This window comes from Sebastes umbrosus, chromosome 23, assembly GCF_015220745.1.
Source record: "Sebastes umbrosus isolate fSebUmb1 chromosome 23, fSebUmb1.pri, whole genome shotgun sequence".
Taxonomy (NCBI): Eukaryota; Metazoa; Chordata; class Actinopteri; order Perciformes; family Sebastidae; genus Sebastes; species Sebastes umbrosus.
Genome location: NC_051291.1, coordinates 15,119,545 through 15,138,444, shown reverse-complemented (window position 1 = coordinate 15,138,444; position 18,900 = coordinate 15,119,545). Strand labels below are relative to the sequence as shown.

At 40.2% G+C, this 18,900-nt stretch overlaps 1 protein-coding gene across 1 annotated transcript in view; it reads left to right on the top strand.

Moving 5' to 3' along the window:
* Positions 1-18,001, top strand: part of ube2h (ubiquitin-conjugating enzyme E2H (UBC8 homolog, yeast)) — a 28,854-nt gene extending 10,853 nt beyond the window's left edge. Inside the window, exons 2-7 of the mRNA XM_037760051.1 lie at positions 7,056-7,132; positions 8,214-8,288; positions 8,390-8,429; positions 10,498-10,550; positions 11,796-11,924; positions 13,552-18,001. Of these exons, the coding sequence (XP_037615979.1) occupies positions 7,056-7,132; positions 8,214-8,288; positions 8,390-8,429; positions 10,498-10,550; positions 11,796-11,924; positions 13,552-13,676 (499 nt within the window). The 3' untranslated portion in view covers positions 13,677-18,001. The remainder of the gene's footprint in view (positions 1-7,055; positions 7,133-8,213; positions 8,289-8,389; positions 8,430-10,497; positions 10,551-11,795; positions 11,925-13,551) is intronic.
* The last annotated feature ends 899 nt before the right edge of the window (positions 18,002-18,900 follow it).

Below are 18,900 nucleotides of genomic sequence, written 5' to 3'. Positions count from 1 at the left end.
TCAAGTTAAGTTCTCTCTATCTTTTGTAGGTGAAGAATATTAGCTTGTGACTTTTGGTAGTCTATACTTGCATCTCTTTCGGCGGAGGAAGCCTCCCCATTGCTCACACTCTGAGGACAGCTGCTATATTTCCTGCCTTTCATCTGCAAGGCCTTTGATTGTACATTGCTGCTACAATATGTGTGTAAGGGAGAGAAAACGAAAGAGAGGCTGCTGCCTTCTTATCGCTAAATGAAGATGTGTTCTTAAACAAGTTGCTCTCTGTGAAGGTTTTAGTGTTTCTTCCATATGAAACAACTCATTTGACAACTTAACATCAATCCCTATGTACTAAATTCCTCCTCACACCATGGTATCGCTCTATCCAAGGCCACATTACTGTCCAGTGCAAAAAAAACAACCACGTGCTGACAGCATGAACTTCACTGTATGTAGATATGCAGCAAGGCATCTCTGAAACAGAGCTGTATTCCCTAGTGGCAGGAGATGACATTAGAGTTTGCAATCTCTTTTGTGTTGACAGGTCATCTAGTGGTCGGGGTCAGCGTATCCTCATTCAACGGTTTGTATGATATCTTACGAAAAGTTATTCCTCTTTTTTTCGCGTGTTTCCTACGAATTTTCGTTGGTATAGCCACAAATGGTGTATTTGAACAGCCTGTCGGAGTGTTGAACTTTATGCCAAAACTCTTTCTAAATCTGTCCCTAAGCAATTTAGAATTATTATGGAGAACCTCAACAAGTCACGGTTTATCAATAAAGGTGTGCCACAGGGCTCTTTACTTGGCCCCACTCATCTCTATTTACGTTAATAATGTCCCGTTATATTTCTGATGTGTTGATACATCTTTAACATCGTTGTATTTAATGCTGCCTCTCATTCTGTTACTGCTCTGTCAACTCTTCAGTCTAATCTTTTACCATGTTCCTAACAAAAACTCTTCTGAAACAAAACTGCATAATAATGCTTACATTTGAGCAGTTTTCCAAAGAAAAATCTCCTGCTAATATTGACCTGCCAATCCCCTGTAAATCTGGATTGACTCTTAACTGTTAACTATTATAGCATACAGTTTCTTAGCTAAGTCAAATCCAGACGTTTATGTGTCTGTATACACACAGAAAAGCTAAATCATCATCATCGGCCTGCAGTCCACAGCAATGATGTCATTCACATCCACAGATCTGCCTGCCTGCAAGGCTAGATATGCATTCACCAGGCTCAACTCTTTTCTCTCATTATATCTGCATTACTATCTCTCTGCCTCTCCTTTGGCATCACTCTTTACATGTTTCTTTTTGTTTTATTCTTCAACAACTCTCTGTATCATCTTCTCATGCTCTTTTTCTCCCCTGTTTTCAGCCCCCTGTTCTGTTGGCTGACCCTATTCTACGCGCTCTTTTTATGTTCCTCTTCCCCACTGGCTTTTTGGGGTGTTACGGACTATTAATGTCTTTCAGGCAGACTTCTTAGCTTTGCTTTGCTTCTTATGTTCAGCCTTTGTCTGTCTTCTTCTCTGGTTAGTGCCATTAATAACTGGAAATTCTGCATGGTCCCTTCTGTTACTCACTAACCTAGCTCTCTCTCTCCCAGTGCCTCCGGGATTATTTGATTTGCTGCCTTTCCTGTTATTTCAGCCCAGTCTGCCCAGAAGCTATGCACCTTCCCTTTTAAAAGGATTACTTGAAGCTGGAGGTGTCAGCAGGTGGTCAGACTATTGTGTGCTCAGCTCAGATGTAAATAACTGGCCTGCGGAGTCAGTTTTGAATTTGATTGTCCGTGCCAAAGACATAAAGATGCACAAGATTTGAAGAAATGGTTTTGATCTCTCCGTGATGATATTGTTTTTGATTGCTTTGTTTTTCAGAAAAACTAAGAAGTTGATACTGGGTTTTTAAATTTTACTGCATCCTGTTGATGAAAGGATAGTGGAGGACTTTCCCTCCCTTCCTCTTGTCAAAAGAAATACGAGACAAGGAACTGCTTTGAAACTAGCCAGTGCCTCCCTTTCACTAGATCAACAACTCTTCTGTCTCCCAAGAGGGAAATGTTCACGCACGGTTGACACCACATTGTTTCACAGAGTGCTGTTTATGATTCCCCCATCATGTTTGTTTTCCATACTTAGCAAGAAGTTGGTCAGGATGAGATATTTTGAACCAGGGTCAGACAGGGATAGCGGCCCGAACGGACCAGAAAGAAAACAAGACATGTCTAGACCACAACCGTAAATGCTATTTACTGCATATTTTTACACTTAAGCCTTTAAATGCTGTATGAAGTTAAAAAATCAGGATAAAATTGAGCTTAGTGCTTGGATAAACTTTGAAACGGGCTAATTGGTAGCCTGAAAGTAGTTCTTTTAGACCTTTTCTGTCTACGCAGTGTGAGTGTTGTCAAGCCAGTATGGAGGCCGTGTTGCTGTTACAGTTCAGGGTTTTCGGGCTTGTGTGAGATACGACAATGAGGACGTGTGTGTGTGTGTGTGTTCCTCTGGATTGATTGGACACTCTGTATCAGATTAGAAGTGTGAGCAAAAGGATATTGACCTGGTGCTGTCCACAGATTATGACTTATCTATACTAATCCAAGGTGGGGGGATGGACAGATAGTCGTTATGATGGGAATGAGGAACGAGGAAATTCATAACCTTGATCAAATCGCTGTCGTTAGGAGTTAATTATCCTAAGATTTGTTGAACCCATCCTGCTTAGGTGACAAGAGTGTGTTTAAATGTACATTAGGGCTGAGCAATATATCAATATATCAATATAGTGATATGAGACTAGACGTTGTCTTAGATTTTGGATATTGTAATATGGATGTTGTCTTTTCCTGGTTTTAAAGGCTGCATTACAGTAAAGTGATGTACTTTTTTGAATTTACCAGACTGTTCTAGCTGTTCTATTATTTGCCTTTACCCACTTAGTTATTATATACACATTATGGATGATTATTAGTAGAGTAAAGAACCCAGACAATATTCACATTTAAGAAGCTGGAATCAGAGGATTTTTACTTTTTTTATTTCTTAAAAAATGACTCAAACTGATTAATCGATTAGCAAAATAGTCGGTGATTAATTTAATAGTTGACAACTAATAGATTAATAGCTGTAGGTCTATTAATGTGCATGTAAATGCACCGTACAACCCAGTCTCTGTCTTGCATTCGTGCCAGCTATTTGAATGAAACCAAATTGTCTTCCCTTTTGAAATACAAAATGTGTCACCTCTGTTTAAAGACCTCAAACAAATGCAAATAATTAATTGGTATATACTGATTGTCCTGCCTAGCCAGTTTTGTGACCGTCACCTTTTCTTTTTCTCTCTGTTCGACTGGCTGAGTGGCTGTTTGTCAACTCAACTGTCAATACATCCTTCACTCCTTCAAGCTGTTGAGAATTTACTGGCTCTACCAGGAACTCCCTTCTGCTTTAACATACCTGCCAAACTCCTTCATGGGGGGAGGGAGCTGCTGTTGACAGCGCCTTGTAGTTATTCACTGGGTGGGAGGAATGAGTCCTTTGGGGTTTCTGTCTCCCAGTATTAAACAAAAGGACAGTGGATTAGACCATTGTGTCATTATGACGTGGAAGATGGCCAGAGTCCAATAGAGTGAATGTATAATTTTGGGATTGAGAGGAGAAGGTGAGAGTGTTGAAGTTTGACATCAAAGCCAGAGATTGTTCCTTACAATAAAGCTTGTGAGTAATGTGTGTGCGTGTTGCTGCTATGGCTTTTAACCAAGCAAATTAACAAAGACCACACTCCTATTAATATCATTAACCTAGGGGGTTTGTAAGGAAGGCAAGGTTGGTGGGTGATTGGATAGATGGAAGATGGCATCAATTTGAGCTACTCCTTTTCCCTATTCGCTCACATGTTCTCACGATGGTTATGTGAATATTTACAGATCACAAACACACCGACCTTTGCATTTCTGCTGGCTTGTAATTTTGCCGTCTTGTAAGGTGAACCCAGAATCCTGCAAACCTGTACTCATAACTAATTTAAATGTCTAAAATGTCACTTTAAGAATCTATCTGCTAGGTAGCCCAGTTGTTCTCTGGCTTCTCAGTCAGTGTGGCTAATGTCAATTAGCCTGCAGCATGATCAGTGTTGATTCAACCCCATTAATAGCTTATCCCCCCGCCCTGCCTCTCACTGCTGTCCTCTATATAACATAACGCACACAGTCCATACCATCCCCCCTCCTCTGTGTTGCTTCCCTCTCCCCTCTTGTTGTCGTACACACATTCACTCACACACCAGTAGTTTCACTACATTAGTTATGTGTCCTTACATGAAGGGCAGAACTCGGTGAGCTGCAGAATGTAAACATAATGCATGCAGTCTGATGCGTCTGACTGGAGTCTCCCTATTGCATACGGTTAGTTGTTTTGCGAGCACGCTTTAGATAAGTGTCGGTGGTTATTTGTTTTTGCGTTGGACTTTGCATCAAAGATCCTCCGAGTGGCTCTTTGACTCCAACACGAGTCAGAACAGAGAGCTTCCTCTTCTGTCTGACAATGACACATTTCCCTGCAGAAGCCAGGGATTCAGTCTGCTCTTCGCAGACTCAACCGGAGCTTAAAATAACCTCCAGTTTGATTTAACCCTTTGGGGGTCAGTGCTGCCGCTAATGGGATACTCACTCAATCAGGATTGACGAGCCAGCTGCTACTGTGTGTCTCTCCTGGAAAACTGAGTTTTATCCCATCTTGTGTACCTTCTGTCTCTGATGTCTCTGATGTCAGTCTTTCTCTCTCTCCTCTCTTTCTTTTTCCTCTTGTTTGTTTTTCTCTCTTTAGTCTCCGCTTCAATTTGATTTCCCGTGCCTCTTCCCTCATGCTCACATGAAAGGGAAATAATTTCTCTGTGATTATTGTGTGTAAGAGTGGAGATCAGAAAATAAATCAGAGCGAGGCGCACATTATAAGCTCATAGCTGCAATGTTGGATTTGCCATATAATACACTGAATGAAAATAAATCGTATGTTCCTTTGGGTTTGTTATGATTGCAATTATGCCTGGAAGTGGAGTATAAACTTCTCCTGTGGTAGATGATTCGGGTAAATACAGGTTTTATAAATCTCGGTTGGTTAAACAGTTGGGTCAGGCGGTCCTTTTTTCTTCTTTTCTTTTTTTGTGTGAGTACCAAGATTCTTGCATCCCATTAGAGTGTATGTCACGAGCGAGTCTGGAGTTATTGTTATTATTATTAATCTCTGACAATGTAGTTGGCGTCCTAGCATCTGTACACCGAAACGTTTACAAAATCTACATTATCTGCAGTCTGTTGCATGGAGAGGGTTAGATTAAAATCATTTTTGAGAGCCTTTGCTTTGCCATAGATCACTAAGATGCAAATGAAATGGTCAGAAATTAATAACCCTAATGATGAAAAGTAGCTTCTTCAAAGAAGTCTTGTACAACTACTAAATATTAAATGGTTTGGACTAGTGGTGTAACGATACACAGAACACACGGTTCGGTTCATTACCCCGGAGGTAGCATTTTGCCCACTGAAAGTGGCAACTTTGGTAAACAATTTTTATTATAAAAACACTTCTGTATTACACTGTATGAACACTGAACAAAAACTTTTCGAAATGGCACAATAGGCTATAAAACTGAAAAGCATCTCTTTTGCAGTGAAATTACAAATGTGAAATAAATAGAATAATACAAAATAAAACTTAGAAGGAGTGCTGATTGGCTCATCGGGTGATGCAGTCAAATGTGCGTTACCGTGTTCGATGTGTTTCTATTCACACACCCTACAATGGTGGAGCAACACTGACACGCTGTCCTTGTCTTGTATACAACTCTCTCTGCGTTGCTGTTGTAGCTGACCGGGCTGGTCTTCCAGCTCTGGCGTTTCATTTTCTCTCGTTATAGTTTGACTCTCGCTCACCAATCTGCATGTTGTTCTAACCACAGTACACGTTGCTAACGGCATACGGCTAAAAGGAAATTGGGCATTGTGCATTCTGCGTGAACCGCTCCGTGATCCTCGGACCATGACGGTTCAGCACAAATACATGAACCATTACAGCCCTAGTTATGACCTTTTAGTGTACTGCTTGACAAAAGCACATCTCAGTTTTAAGTAACTTGAACTTGCCTTGTCCGAGTGCTTCTCTCTGACTGACTGGAGTATTTGCTTATTTAGGTTAATGGAGCCACTGGTCTAACTGAGGAATCTCACGTAATTTCATCTGAAATAAGAGTTACTTATCTACACAAATGCAAATTATGAAGCAGAGAACTACATGTACTGTATGTATGTGAGACTGAAGTGTGTATGTTTCAGATAGAGGGAGATTCTCCTCTTGTGCATCAGGTTGTTTTCAACGTTCAAAGTTGTTTTTATATTTTCTTTTTGTTCTAATGTTGATGAGCATAGCGAGTGCATTGGGTTTTCTCAGCAGTATAGGTGGTAAGATAAACTTGCAGGCACTCTTTGTAAGGAGACCGTGTTTCTCAGTGGGGACTTGTGTTTTATGTCCGGGCAGCTATTAGAGAGTGACAGGTGGAGGAAGGCCAGCATGGTTCTGAAAGCATGGGTGAATATGATCTGCTGGCTGTTTTTTTGTGTTGAAGTCACTGGCCTTGCATACTTCACATTCAGTCTGGGGATATTAATTCAACACGCAGAATGACAAATTGGCGCGAGGCTATCGATTGTCATTGGAAGTGAGGCTCCAGGACGAGGGGTCATGAACAGAATCCGAAGTGTAATTCTCCTGCATTGATTTGTTTTCATTATCTTGTCTAAAGCCATCATTCCCCTCTTTATTTCTCATAACTCTGTATGATATGAAAGGACGATGTTGGCTAGGAGAGAGGAAAAAGGTCAGGCTCGTGCTCGTGTCTTTTGTCTTCCTTGCAACGTGATGACGTGTTACACTGGAATCCATTTCACAGATCAAATTGTTAGTGATCCTGAATGTTATTTAACACTTGTTCATTATTGTAGTCCCTCAGGTTGTGTTTGTTTTTGTGTATGCTGCAGTCACGTGAGATGTTGTCCTTAACAGCCTTTACAGCATTGAGAGCAAGCATGAAGTCACCATCCTCAGTGGACTCAATGAATTTGTAGTGAAGTTTTTCGGACCACAAGGAAGTAAGTTCTCTTTTTCTGATTCAACAAAGATTTATTTGTTCTGACACATAAAATAACTTTACAAAATTTGTTGCTGAATCCTCATTCGGGCTAGTTAATGTGCTCCAGAAAGTGGCCGTAGGATATTGGGTGTGTTTTCATCCAAGAAATATGAAATCAAGGAATGTTTAACTTGGGATCTTGAACGACTCCTCTCTGACCAAACATTTAACATTTAAAAAACTATTTGCAACACCAGATTGACATAGCTGTTAAAAAAACTGATAATCTGACCACATCTGATGTTTAGTTAAACTCTAAACGGAGCATGAAATGACAACGAATGTTGGGCTGACATCACAGGAATCAGTCATTTTTTTTTGTGGAGCATAAATAGAGTTCAGTCACAGCAGGCCTGGAACGCGAAAAAACGGATTGAAACCAGGCCCGAGGCAACAAAGTGTAAAACAGAGGAGCCGGGCTTGAGGGGAATTTGGATGCAAGTGGCCTCATCAGCAGGAAATACTTCTTTCGTGTGCTGTTCGCAACATCTGTCGCACTGAAAACCACCGCCACTTACGCCTCGGTAAAGAGAGGAAGTTGGCGTTTGACCCTGTTTATGATGCCTCGTAACCATGCCAAATAAAATGACACTGTTTTCTGCCCGCATGTGTGTGTAAAGTGCACGTTGCTCACCGCCGTTCATGGTCAACAAGTGTGTTTTCAGTCGTCTTATGTGCTGCTCAGTTTCAGTACACACAGCTACTCTGGGAGAGCTCCACACACAATCGCATACTCTTCCTCTTTGATGTCGGTGTATTATATGAAGTGATTTGGAAGTAAAGAATGCCCCTGGGCTGAAATACATTACTGCATAAGATAAAAGAAAGCGGCAAAGAGAAGAGGTATGTGTGTGTGGCTCATTTCTCAAATGGCCCCTCTCTCTCTGTTGTGTTTATGAGAGCGGAGAAAGGAGTGCAGAAAATTGATATAACCCTACAGTGTCTAGTGCATAAAGGATGAAATGTAATGTTCAATGGAATGAAAGTCTCTCCTCTGCCCTCATCAGACGTTGTTTTTTGTGTCCCCTCTTCATGTGTAGCACCGTACGAAGGAGGCGTGTGGAAGGTGCGAGTAGATCTTCCCGACAAATATCCTTTCAAATCGCCATCAATAGGTAGGAGCACTACTATCACATGAAGGATTATAAGATCAAGATAACCCCTAACCCCATTCATTTTTTATAACACTTTCCTCGTCTCTACCTTGCTTTTTTAGGATTCATGAACAAGATTTTTCATCCCAACATTGACGAAGCGTAAGTTGATTTCAGTCATGTGTTTGAAGTGTTAATGTTTTACTAGATTATTGGCCCTAAGATCAATTCAGTTTATTTATTCACAACACAGTTAAGATACAAGTTTAGTCATATAACTTGATGGAGATATGTGAAATGGGACAACCTGATAAGCTATCTGAAGCGTGAAAAAAGGGATAGCAGATAATAAACGTAACATTTACAACCTACAAAACACCAAAGACTAACTAAAGACCCTAGAAACTAACTAACCTAACCTTTACCACTAAATGGTCCCAAAGCATTTATTCCATCAGTCTAAACATTGATTAAATAGGTAAGATACAATAAATAGAGACTTATGGCAAATGGTAATAACAGTACAATTTAAAAGGACTTCAGAGTGGAGTAACTAGTTTAGAAAGTCCCCAGCCGATTAGGATATTCAAGCTTTACACATATTTTTGTAGCAACTGCTGCCTTAAGCTCTGTTTAAAAACAGACACAGATAGAGACATTTTTATAGTGTTATAATTTTCATTCCTACCTGTGGACCTCTGCAAATCACACTAAAGATTGTACAGTTAAGTTTACTTTTTTTCCCCCTTTATACGATGCTTTTTCCTAGTCTTATATGCATGCGAGGGAGAATTAGTCGGAATGAGGTCACAGAGTCCGTCGTTGAGCATATATACATCATTATGCAGGCATTATGAAATATATTACATTCAGTAAGTTTCAGAAGACTGTATCTGTGGGGCACTCATATGAAGGCCTTGTGTATTAAATTTCATCTAATGATATTTGCTTGTTATAGAAAAATAGTAATAGAAACAGTAAAAAGAAATATGAGCTTATGTTGTGAATCACAACTTTTATATGAGCCACTAGTTTTAGTATAATCGGCTAACGGCATTAAATCACACAAATACAGGACGTGGCCAAGCTCTTTGTTTCTCTCGGCTCCAGTAATCCACTGCTTAAGAGGCCAGCAGATCCTCTGAAGGACACGACCTGTGAAGGTTGGCCTCTGGGAAGACCTGATGGACAGGCTGAACCTGTGCCTCCTCCCCAGATAGGACAGTCTTGTGTCACTAAGACCAAAAAATAATGCTGCATTCGGGCGGTTTCCATCAGAAACTTACATTCACCACCAGGAGACGACTGACATAGCGGAAATACCAGTGGTGAACTGGGACAAGTTCCTTGTTAACCGTGTTTACAGTACACGCAGTGACATTTCAATTCAATGCACAACAGACAACATGTAAACAATGTATAGGGTAAACTGTAAATATATCAATACACCTGGAAGTGTTTTTTTTTATCTTCCATTATTCAACCCTAGCTTTGTCATTGGTCTACTTAAAGTGGACATATCATGAAAAACTCACTTTTTTTAGTGTTTGTGCACATACATTTGGGTATCTGGAGTGCCTACCACCCACAGACTGTGAAATAAGACAGTCAATTTTTTTATGGGCTGCCTAGATCAGAAAACATGTGATTCAACAAGCCATTCAGATTTGGCTCCCCTTCCTATGTCACATGTACATGCAAGTCAAACAGAGCAGCCTGGGCTTTTTCGGGAGAGGGTCTTAAAGAGGCAGGCGCTAGAACGGAGTGTGTCAGACAGAGGGTGAATACAAGTATATTCAGACAGACAGTATGAGAAAAATAATGTTTTTTTTTCAACATTTAAGCATGTAAACATGTTCTAGTAGAAACCCAAAGTACAAGTGTGAACCTGAAAATGAGCATGATATGTCCCCTTTAAAGTAATATATCAACCAGTGACTGATAACCATTTTATTGCAACTACCTGGTTCGTTCGACCATTATATTTCACAGCTTGACAAGAATCTTGCCACACAAGTGAAAAGGGCCGCAAGGGATAACCCTTGTACTCCATTTTTTTGGCATAAGAAGGCTTCATTTCTCAGCCACTTTTGCTTAAAGGACAAGCATCGTTGAACTGTTGACATACTCTGTGTAGAATCCAGCCCCTGATCTGGGACACACACTGCACGCTCTTCCCTCCCTTTCGGCTCTACCGCTCTAACTCTGTTTTCTCCTCTTGGTTTCCCAGGTCAGGGACAGTGTGCTTAGATGTCATCAACCAGACATGGACGGCCCTTTATGGTGAGTGGCCCAGCTGCGTACGTGTTCATATTAAGTTTCCCCCACCGGGGTCTGTTGCGATTATGTGCGAAGAAACTTGACACGGTGCCATCAGCGCCAAAAAGGTGACCGCGCTAGCAAGTGTGGCCACATTAGGCAGCGGTGCACCCCTAATCCACTTACAGAGAGGGAGAAGTGAACACTAATGAGGTAATACCCCTCACCCAGCAAGGTCAGAAAACACTCACCTTCGACAGGAATGATTTACAGGCTGTCAGCTGTGAGAGACGGCGACATGCTCACATGATTGTACTTACCGTTTTGTCACCCAGTTGCTCTTCTCACTGTCACCGCGAGTCTCTCTTCCTGCTCTCCATGTCCCTGTGCCCTTCTCCCTATTTCAACCATTAATTTCTCATCACACCCCCTCCACAGGGCTAAGATAGTTGTTGAGCAATATGAATGGCATTACAGTAATATCCCTAGCAGATGTTTCAGCATCCCTGTCTATTTATTTTCACTGGTGTTGTGGATATGACTCCAAGGCAAATGTTAAAACCCTAAATGGTATTCAGAGGAACACCGTTTCCAGTGTTTTGATATTAAGAGGAAAAGATTTGCTAATTTTCCTCTAAAATAAATTCACATTTGTGTTATTTTACCTTTTGTTTGTGCTTAAAATGCTGCAGATTTTGTCGCATTTTAGTGTTTGGAAAAAGAAAATCAGATTGCACAAACATGGAAAGAATAGACCAATCAACCAAGCATTGTGTGTAGTGATTCTCCACAAAGCAAGAGGGAACAAAAGCAGCTGATTAAATCACCTAAACATGATAAAACTGTACAATAGACTGTAGGAAAGTGTTTTGTTTTCCTCAACTGAATGGACTCGACAGTGACACCTAGGAGACGAGAGCAGAACTGCAGTTTTTTTCCACTAGGCCTCTGTGAGAAAGCTGAGGCCTGCTAGTGAAAGGGATTAGTGTATGCCTTATGCTAGGCTGTGAGGTCTTGTTGCTAGCATATACACCTCTTTGTATGGTCATCACTGACTGATATGTGTGTAAATTGATTATGAGCTCTCCTGTGGCCAATTAACAGAGGCAGCAGTTTTATATTAGACATGTAATTGGCAATTCCTTCAGATTAATGGGGAGATTTATGAGAGAAGCCCTGACACTAACTGCCATTAAATCAGCAGGTTATATAACTGTGTGGTCATTAATTTGGTTTATTTTATTGGTAATCTGTTGCCTTCTTCCCCAGATCTGACCAACATCTTTGAGTCGTTCCTGCCGCAGCTGCTGGCTTACCCAAACCCCATCGACCCCCTGAATGGAGATGCAGCTGCCATGTACCTTCACCGGCCAGAGGAGTACAAGCAGAAAATCAAAGGTAAGTCAAAATCTGCTGGGTGTATATCCCACATCCCTTTAGATTCTTAGGGTGCTTTCACACCTAACCTGTTTGGTTTGGTTAATACGAGCTCAGGTCTGTTTTTCCGGTTAGTGTGGTTTGTTTGGGTTGGTGTGAAAGCTGTAAATCGAACCCTGGCGTGGACCAAGCAGCTAAACCGAGACCATTTGAAAAGGTGGTCTTGGTCCGCTTCCAAGCGGACTCTGGTGTGGCTTGTTTGTGGTGTGAAAGCAAACAAGCCAACCACTAGATTTTCTGATGACAGATATGTGATTTTAGTATTATTTCAAGAGCTAAACTACTAATTAATCCATCTGCTGATCGTGAAATCTGTTCCAGAAGTGATCTTATTGATCTGTATTTAAGGCCGTTCGCACAATGCGTTCGCACAAGTCGTCTCGGAGCGCTTAAAGGGGCTTTTGTAAAGTCCTGTCTCTACCATCATTCATCATAACATGTGGTCAATTTGCAGTCTAATAATACTAATAATACTTATAATCAGTTTTTAATGAAAGAACATAAATATACTAAGGCTAAATATACTTCAAATATTTAATTGCGATTAATCGCATAATTGTCCATAGTTATTCGTAATTAATCACACATTATTTATCTGTTCAAAATGTACCTTAAAGGGAGATTTGTCCAGTTTTTAATACTCAGCCTTACCAACATGGGAGTGGGCAAATATGCTACTTTATGCAAATGTATGTATATATTTATTATTGGAAATCAATTAACAACACAAAACAATGACAGATATTGTCCAGAAACCCTCACAGGTACTGCATTTAGTATAAAAATATGCTCAAATCATAACATGGCAAACTCAAGCCCACCAGGCAACAACAGCTGTCAGAGTGCTGACTTGACTATGACTTGCCCATAGAACCCATTTTCATTCACATATCTTGAGGTGAAGGGACCCCTGAATATGGCCATGACAGTTTTTCCTTGCCAAAATTTTGCGTAAGTTTGGAGCGTTATTTAGCCTCCTCCGCGACAAACAAGTATGGTTGGTACCGATGGATTCCTCAGGTTTTCTAATTTCACATGATGCCAGTATCTTCACTCTAGCTTTAAAACTGAGCCCGCTGCAACCTAAAAATCGCAAGTTAATGCGTTAAAGAAATGAGTGGCGTTAAAACAAATTTTGCTTGGACAGCAGTAAAATATACACATCAAGAAGCATTAAAGTGCGGCATTAAGTTCTGTCAGTCCCCGAGTCCTGATGATGCAGGGTGACAATCGCCAGAACTGTCCAATCAACGAGTTACCTGTCAGTCTGTAGAACTCCCATGTTTACTCCTCTTGGTTTGTTTGTAAAAGTCAGTGTGAACAGGAACCGGGCCAGAACTAAAATGCAGCAATGTATCATTTTTTTCCCCTTGTTCCGGACCAAATGAAACAAACTTGAAAGTGGAAGCACCCTTAGATTATTACACCCCTGGAAAAAAGTTATTTCCCCCAATTTGAATACCTAATAAGTAATTCTGATCACTATTTATTCTCTAGGCCTTCACTTGTTCCTGTCTGACCGTGCTCTCTCTCTCTCTCTCTCTCTCTCTTTCTCTCTTTCTTTTCCTCTCTGTCTTTCCCTCCACAGAGTACATCCAGAAATATGCAACAGAGGAGGCTCTGAAGGAGCAGGAAGAGGGGGCAGGCGACTCTTCATCTGAAAGCTCCATGTCTGATTTCTCAGAAGACGAGGCCCAGGACATGGAATTGTAGTGATAGGAGGGCTCCCCCATCCCGCCTCCTCCTCCTTCTCCTCGTCCTCCTCCTCGTCCTCCTCCTCGTCCTCCTCCTCCTTTAACCCCCACAGAGACTATATTTGATTTCCTAACCATGAGAAAGCAGACTTATAATATTCATATTTAAACAAGTTGATTTTTTTATTATTATTATTATTATTATTATTATTATTATTATTACTACTAAACAAGGATTTTTATGGATATCTAGCCTTTTGGTGTGTTTGACAGACACCCCTCCCGTTCTGTAGCTGTTTCTCCCCACACTTATGTCGCGATTGCTTTCTACACTCTCTCCCCGTCACCTCCGCATTTTTAAGGTGTGTCATGTAGGCAGGAAGTCTCCCCGTGAACATCTCGTTTCTTTACTCAAATTTTTAAAAATATGAAAAAGTATATATGTTTGACCTAAATTTCCTTTCTTTTCTCCACAATGCTGATTGATTCTGACAAACATGTTAGTTGCTCCACTACAGAGCTGCTTAGGGTCTTGCTTGCCTGGGTGTGAAGCTCTACAATATTATCCCGTAGTCAACTTTTTGAGGCGCACAATCACACCTAAGGTGTCATGGCACACCTTTTATATGAAAAATACAATAAGTGACGCTCATAAATCAACCCTGAATGCTTTCCTGAGCATATCTTTTTCAACATATTGATTGATTTTAGATGCTACTTTTGGCATGTTACTTAACTTTTTGTTACTCTTTGTGACCAGCTGCCTGTCTACATGTGCCGCTGTGCAGTGCAAAATAAATGCTCAACGAGGTCAGGTCTTTGAATACGAATTAATTAAACACAATGTCTTGTTACAGGGTGAGCGACAATGTGGCGACAAAGACGCGTGTCGGGTGCTTTCGGTGTTGATTTGTGGAACTAGCTGCGTAAAGTGTACGGAAGACGTGTGCACAAAAGCAATGAGGACGGAAAGTGGCGTTTTTGTGGAAACTCTGGTCAGACTCACTTGGTATGATGGGAACTGGAAAATACACCAGAGCTACCCTTTAACCATCTAACCATATGGATTTCATTTTTCCATGCAGTTTTCTGCAGGACGCCACTGGCTTTCAATCACCTGTCCTGCTTTTAAAAAACACATTTCTATTCGTATTATCGGTCAAGAAGAACTTTTCAGGTAGAGAAAGAATGTAATTATCACCTATTCGGGTGAGTTTAGAAAACCAGCACCAAAGTTTCCGTTTTAATTTTAAGTGAAAAAGCAACAAACATGGTCATATGGTTATGGAGTGGATCTGAGTAAAAATGATTTCTTGAAGTTTGTGTAGTGTCGGTCCCTCCTCACATTCCACTGTTAACCTGGAGTTTGCTCCCATGCATGCCCTTTCATACTGGTCTGCCCTGTGGTAATGTTTGTACCCCCCGACTGCATCACCTGGACTCCCACTTTTTTTGTCCTCTATTTGGATCAGTAGTTTTGAACAAGATTACAAAATAAGAGCTCAATGTTTGACATTTCGGCTTGTAGCAATTTTCGTTGGAGGGGAATTAATTTCAAATGTACAGATTTGACTTTAAAAAAAAAAAAAGGTGTTATTGTTGATTCAATGTGGCGGGTTAAGATGTAAATCCATGATGCGTGGAAAGAAATTGCAATCTTTGACTTTCTTTTATTTCCTGTATTTTTTTTGCACCGATGGGGGGGTCAACACGTTTGGATTTTTTTGTTTTGTGTGTACAGCATCTACCTTGTACAGTGGTAAGACACCTCCTTGTAGCCTCGTGGAAACTCAGTGTTGAACCCAAAAAACACTGCCCGTCGAGGCCGACACGGCAGTCAAACTACCTAGAGAACCTCGAAATGTATTCACTTCATAGATTGCAGTAAGAGTCACTGGTTGCTTTTGTGTGGCAGATTGTGGATCCCGAGCGGGAGATTCAAGGCTGAATCGTACTCGGAAAAAAGGTCACCTCTGATCTCAACTCCCTCTTCTGTGCCTCATCACAAAAACGTTGAAGGGCGACCATTGAAGAAGTCCCCAAAAACCATGTTTTCAAAAAACTTAAACTACAAAAAGCACATTGTTTTTCACTCATCCTACTTTTTACTCTCCTCTTTCTGCCAATGTGCAGATTGTGATTCGACATCTAAAACACCCAGGGCTGTATATTTGAGCTAATCTAGGATTGTTAGACTTTTCTGGCTCAGGGTTTGAAACACAGTTTGGTTGTATCTTGCAGAGCGATTAACATTTTTCACCCGGGAACATGTTGAAAGGATGGAAAATCATGTGTTTTTGACAGGATAGTTAGTTTTTCGCCGGGTGTTGACTTCCACTAAACAACATACATATGCTATATGGCTGTATTACAGATAGAGTTAGCTTAGTTTGGTACCTGATAAAAGCATTCATCTGATTTTTAGTTAGTGTCTGTCGTGTGTTTAAATGTACTCCATAGACATGCCTGCTTGTCCTCTTCTTGCAGAGTTGTACAAATGAGTGATTTCAAACTAGGGTTTTGACCTGTAGTGAGCCTGATAGAGCTGACTGTACAGAACATTTAAAAGAAAGAGTGGTTCAGCCCGTTTCAAGAGATTGGATTTTTTTTTCAAAAACATGATTTAAATCACAATTATCACCACATTTGAATGCCGATTTAGAACAGAGACACTTTCCTTGATTTGTTTTTAATTTCTGATATTTAAAATTAACGGGGTAATTTTTCTCATCCAGCCCGGGGAGGTTTTTTTTTTAATTTTATCTCGGGGTTAGCTTCCAGCAGGATGCAGCCATTTTTAACTGTCACAGCAGAGCTAACTTTTTGTGATACTCAACATGTTGAAGGCAGTATAAAGCTATGTGAATGTTCGTGTGGTGACGATTGTGATCCACTCACAACAGAACAAAACCTGCAATTTAAATTGGCTTCTTGTTTTGTTTTTTTTCTCCCCGAACTGCCTATAAATGTTTATTTATTCATGAATACAGACCTCCTTTTTTTTTTTTTAATCTCAAGCGCCACTGTTTTTTTAAGTTATGGTTCAGCTAAATTATCACACTGATGAGAACTTGATCTTTTTTGTTTTAAGTAATTCTTGTTTTACTTTCCATTTGTGCAGTATTGTATGCGAGTGCTGAAAATAAAAACAGTATATCCGAGTTGAGAATTGTAATAAAAATAGCACATTATGATGCAATGGTGCAACAGGGAACTAATATTTTTTGTCTTTTTCAAAAATTTTGTGTTTTGGGTAAAATCATATAGGTTTTGGTTTTTCAGCATTATTTGCGTCTGTTGGGCAATAAATTGGTGATAATACTCAGCTCTGGTAACAACCATCTGATCTTTTCGGTGGCCTCCCTTGTTCTCCGCAATTCAAGGTCAAGAGAAATAATTACTGCCTTTGTGTTTCAGGTCGTCTTTAACTCAACTAAAGAAAATGTCCTCAAACCAGTGAATGATTATGTTTCCCATTGCAACTTGAATTCTAAATTATTTTTTGAAAAAAAAGTGTGGAAAAAAACATGTTTATTGTGCTTTTATTTAATTCCCTTTTGGCTTTCTCCCCTCCACCTCCTCCACCTCGTCTGCTCTAAGACCACAGGTGTACAGATGTGTTAGTTTTAAACAGCGACTCCAGACATTAACATGATGGGACGGGGCCTCAAAAATTGTAACTGCAACCCTGCAGAGGAGGTCTAGTCCAGAGCCATAGCCCCACAACACACTCCCCCACACCCCCACCGGATACAATAAGGATGGAGGGCCTCCTCAGCTAAACGGACTGGTCTATCATTAATCTATAGACGGGACGTCCTCCGTTTTATCAGCACAGCTGCACCCTGATCCTGTAATATCACCTCCCCCCCTCCGTGTGTTGACTGTGTCTCCTCGTGCACTTGCATGCTTCTGGTGTGGAGTCGAGGCTCGCTTGGTGCACACCTCCTATCCCGTCTTGTGCTCGTGTGGATTTGTGCCCTGTGCTGGCCGACCGCTGCCATCAGGGGGATTTCAGCAAGGCACACACAGCATGGAAAATGGCAGTTGTTTTTTTGTTTATTTTTTATAGAAACTATGTATTTGTTACCTAGTGTGTGATACTTGAGGGTTTAAAAAGTCAAAAGGTTTATTTTTTTTTTTCTTCTGAAAAAGTCCATCCTTGGTCTTTTATTTTTATCACCCTCTTTGCCCTCTTGTTTTTTTCTTTGCATTGTGAAGTGGGCATGCTTGTCAAAAAAGACAAATGCTCTCTATTAATAGGCTTATAACCTCATAAATAGTTGTGTATAAAATAAACTGTTATAACTTCTTTTTTAATAAAACATTCAATGTGTATAAAAAGGTCTTTGTCTGAGGCTGATGATTCTCGCCAGTCTGCTTTAACCTCCTGATATATACAGTGTGATGTTATATCCTCAGGATTTTACTGCAGAAAACGTATACACATATATGTCTAAACACATCCAATGTACATTTTCATCAAAACTGAGCTGTAAAACTGTGATAACCCTGAATTTTTTCATGCAGCAAGATCTAATTTTAACATTTCAATGCTCTGAATTTTAACGGCAACATCTGTTCATTTCTTTCTCTCCTTGTTTTTGTTTCATACAAGTTGGAACCATCCTCATCTGATAAATGTATAAACATCTAAATCTCACTTAACTTTCTCTCAGTGAGCTGAATTCCAGCTGCGTCAGATGGCTGAAACATCCTGAGCAAGTTTAAGGTGAACAAAGTGATTACACTCCTCTCAAACTCACGTACAGAATCAATCAACAGGTTAATGGTTATTACATTTCAATTTTATGTTTTGTTTTTTAGCCATATGTAATATTTTAAGGCTGCAACTAATGATTATTTTCATTGTCAATTAATCTGTTGATTATTTTCTCGATTAATCGATTAGTTGTTTGGTCTACAAAATGTCTTAAGATGGTGAAAAATGACGATCAGTGTTTCCCAAAGCCCAAGATGACGTCCTCAAATGTCTTGTTTTGTCCACAACTCAAAGATATTCAGTGTACTGTCATAGAGGAGTAAAGACACCAGAAAATATTCACATTTAAGAAGCTGGAACCAGACAATTTTCACTTTTTTTTTTCTCAAAAAAGGACTCAATTGATTGATCGTTTATCAAAATACTCGGCGATTAATTTAATAGTTGACTAATCAATGAATCATTGCAGCTCTAATGATTTTTATAGCCCTGGCACTTCTGCTCACATTGAGGAAAAGTG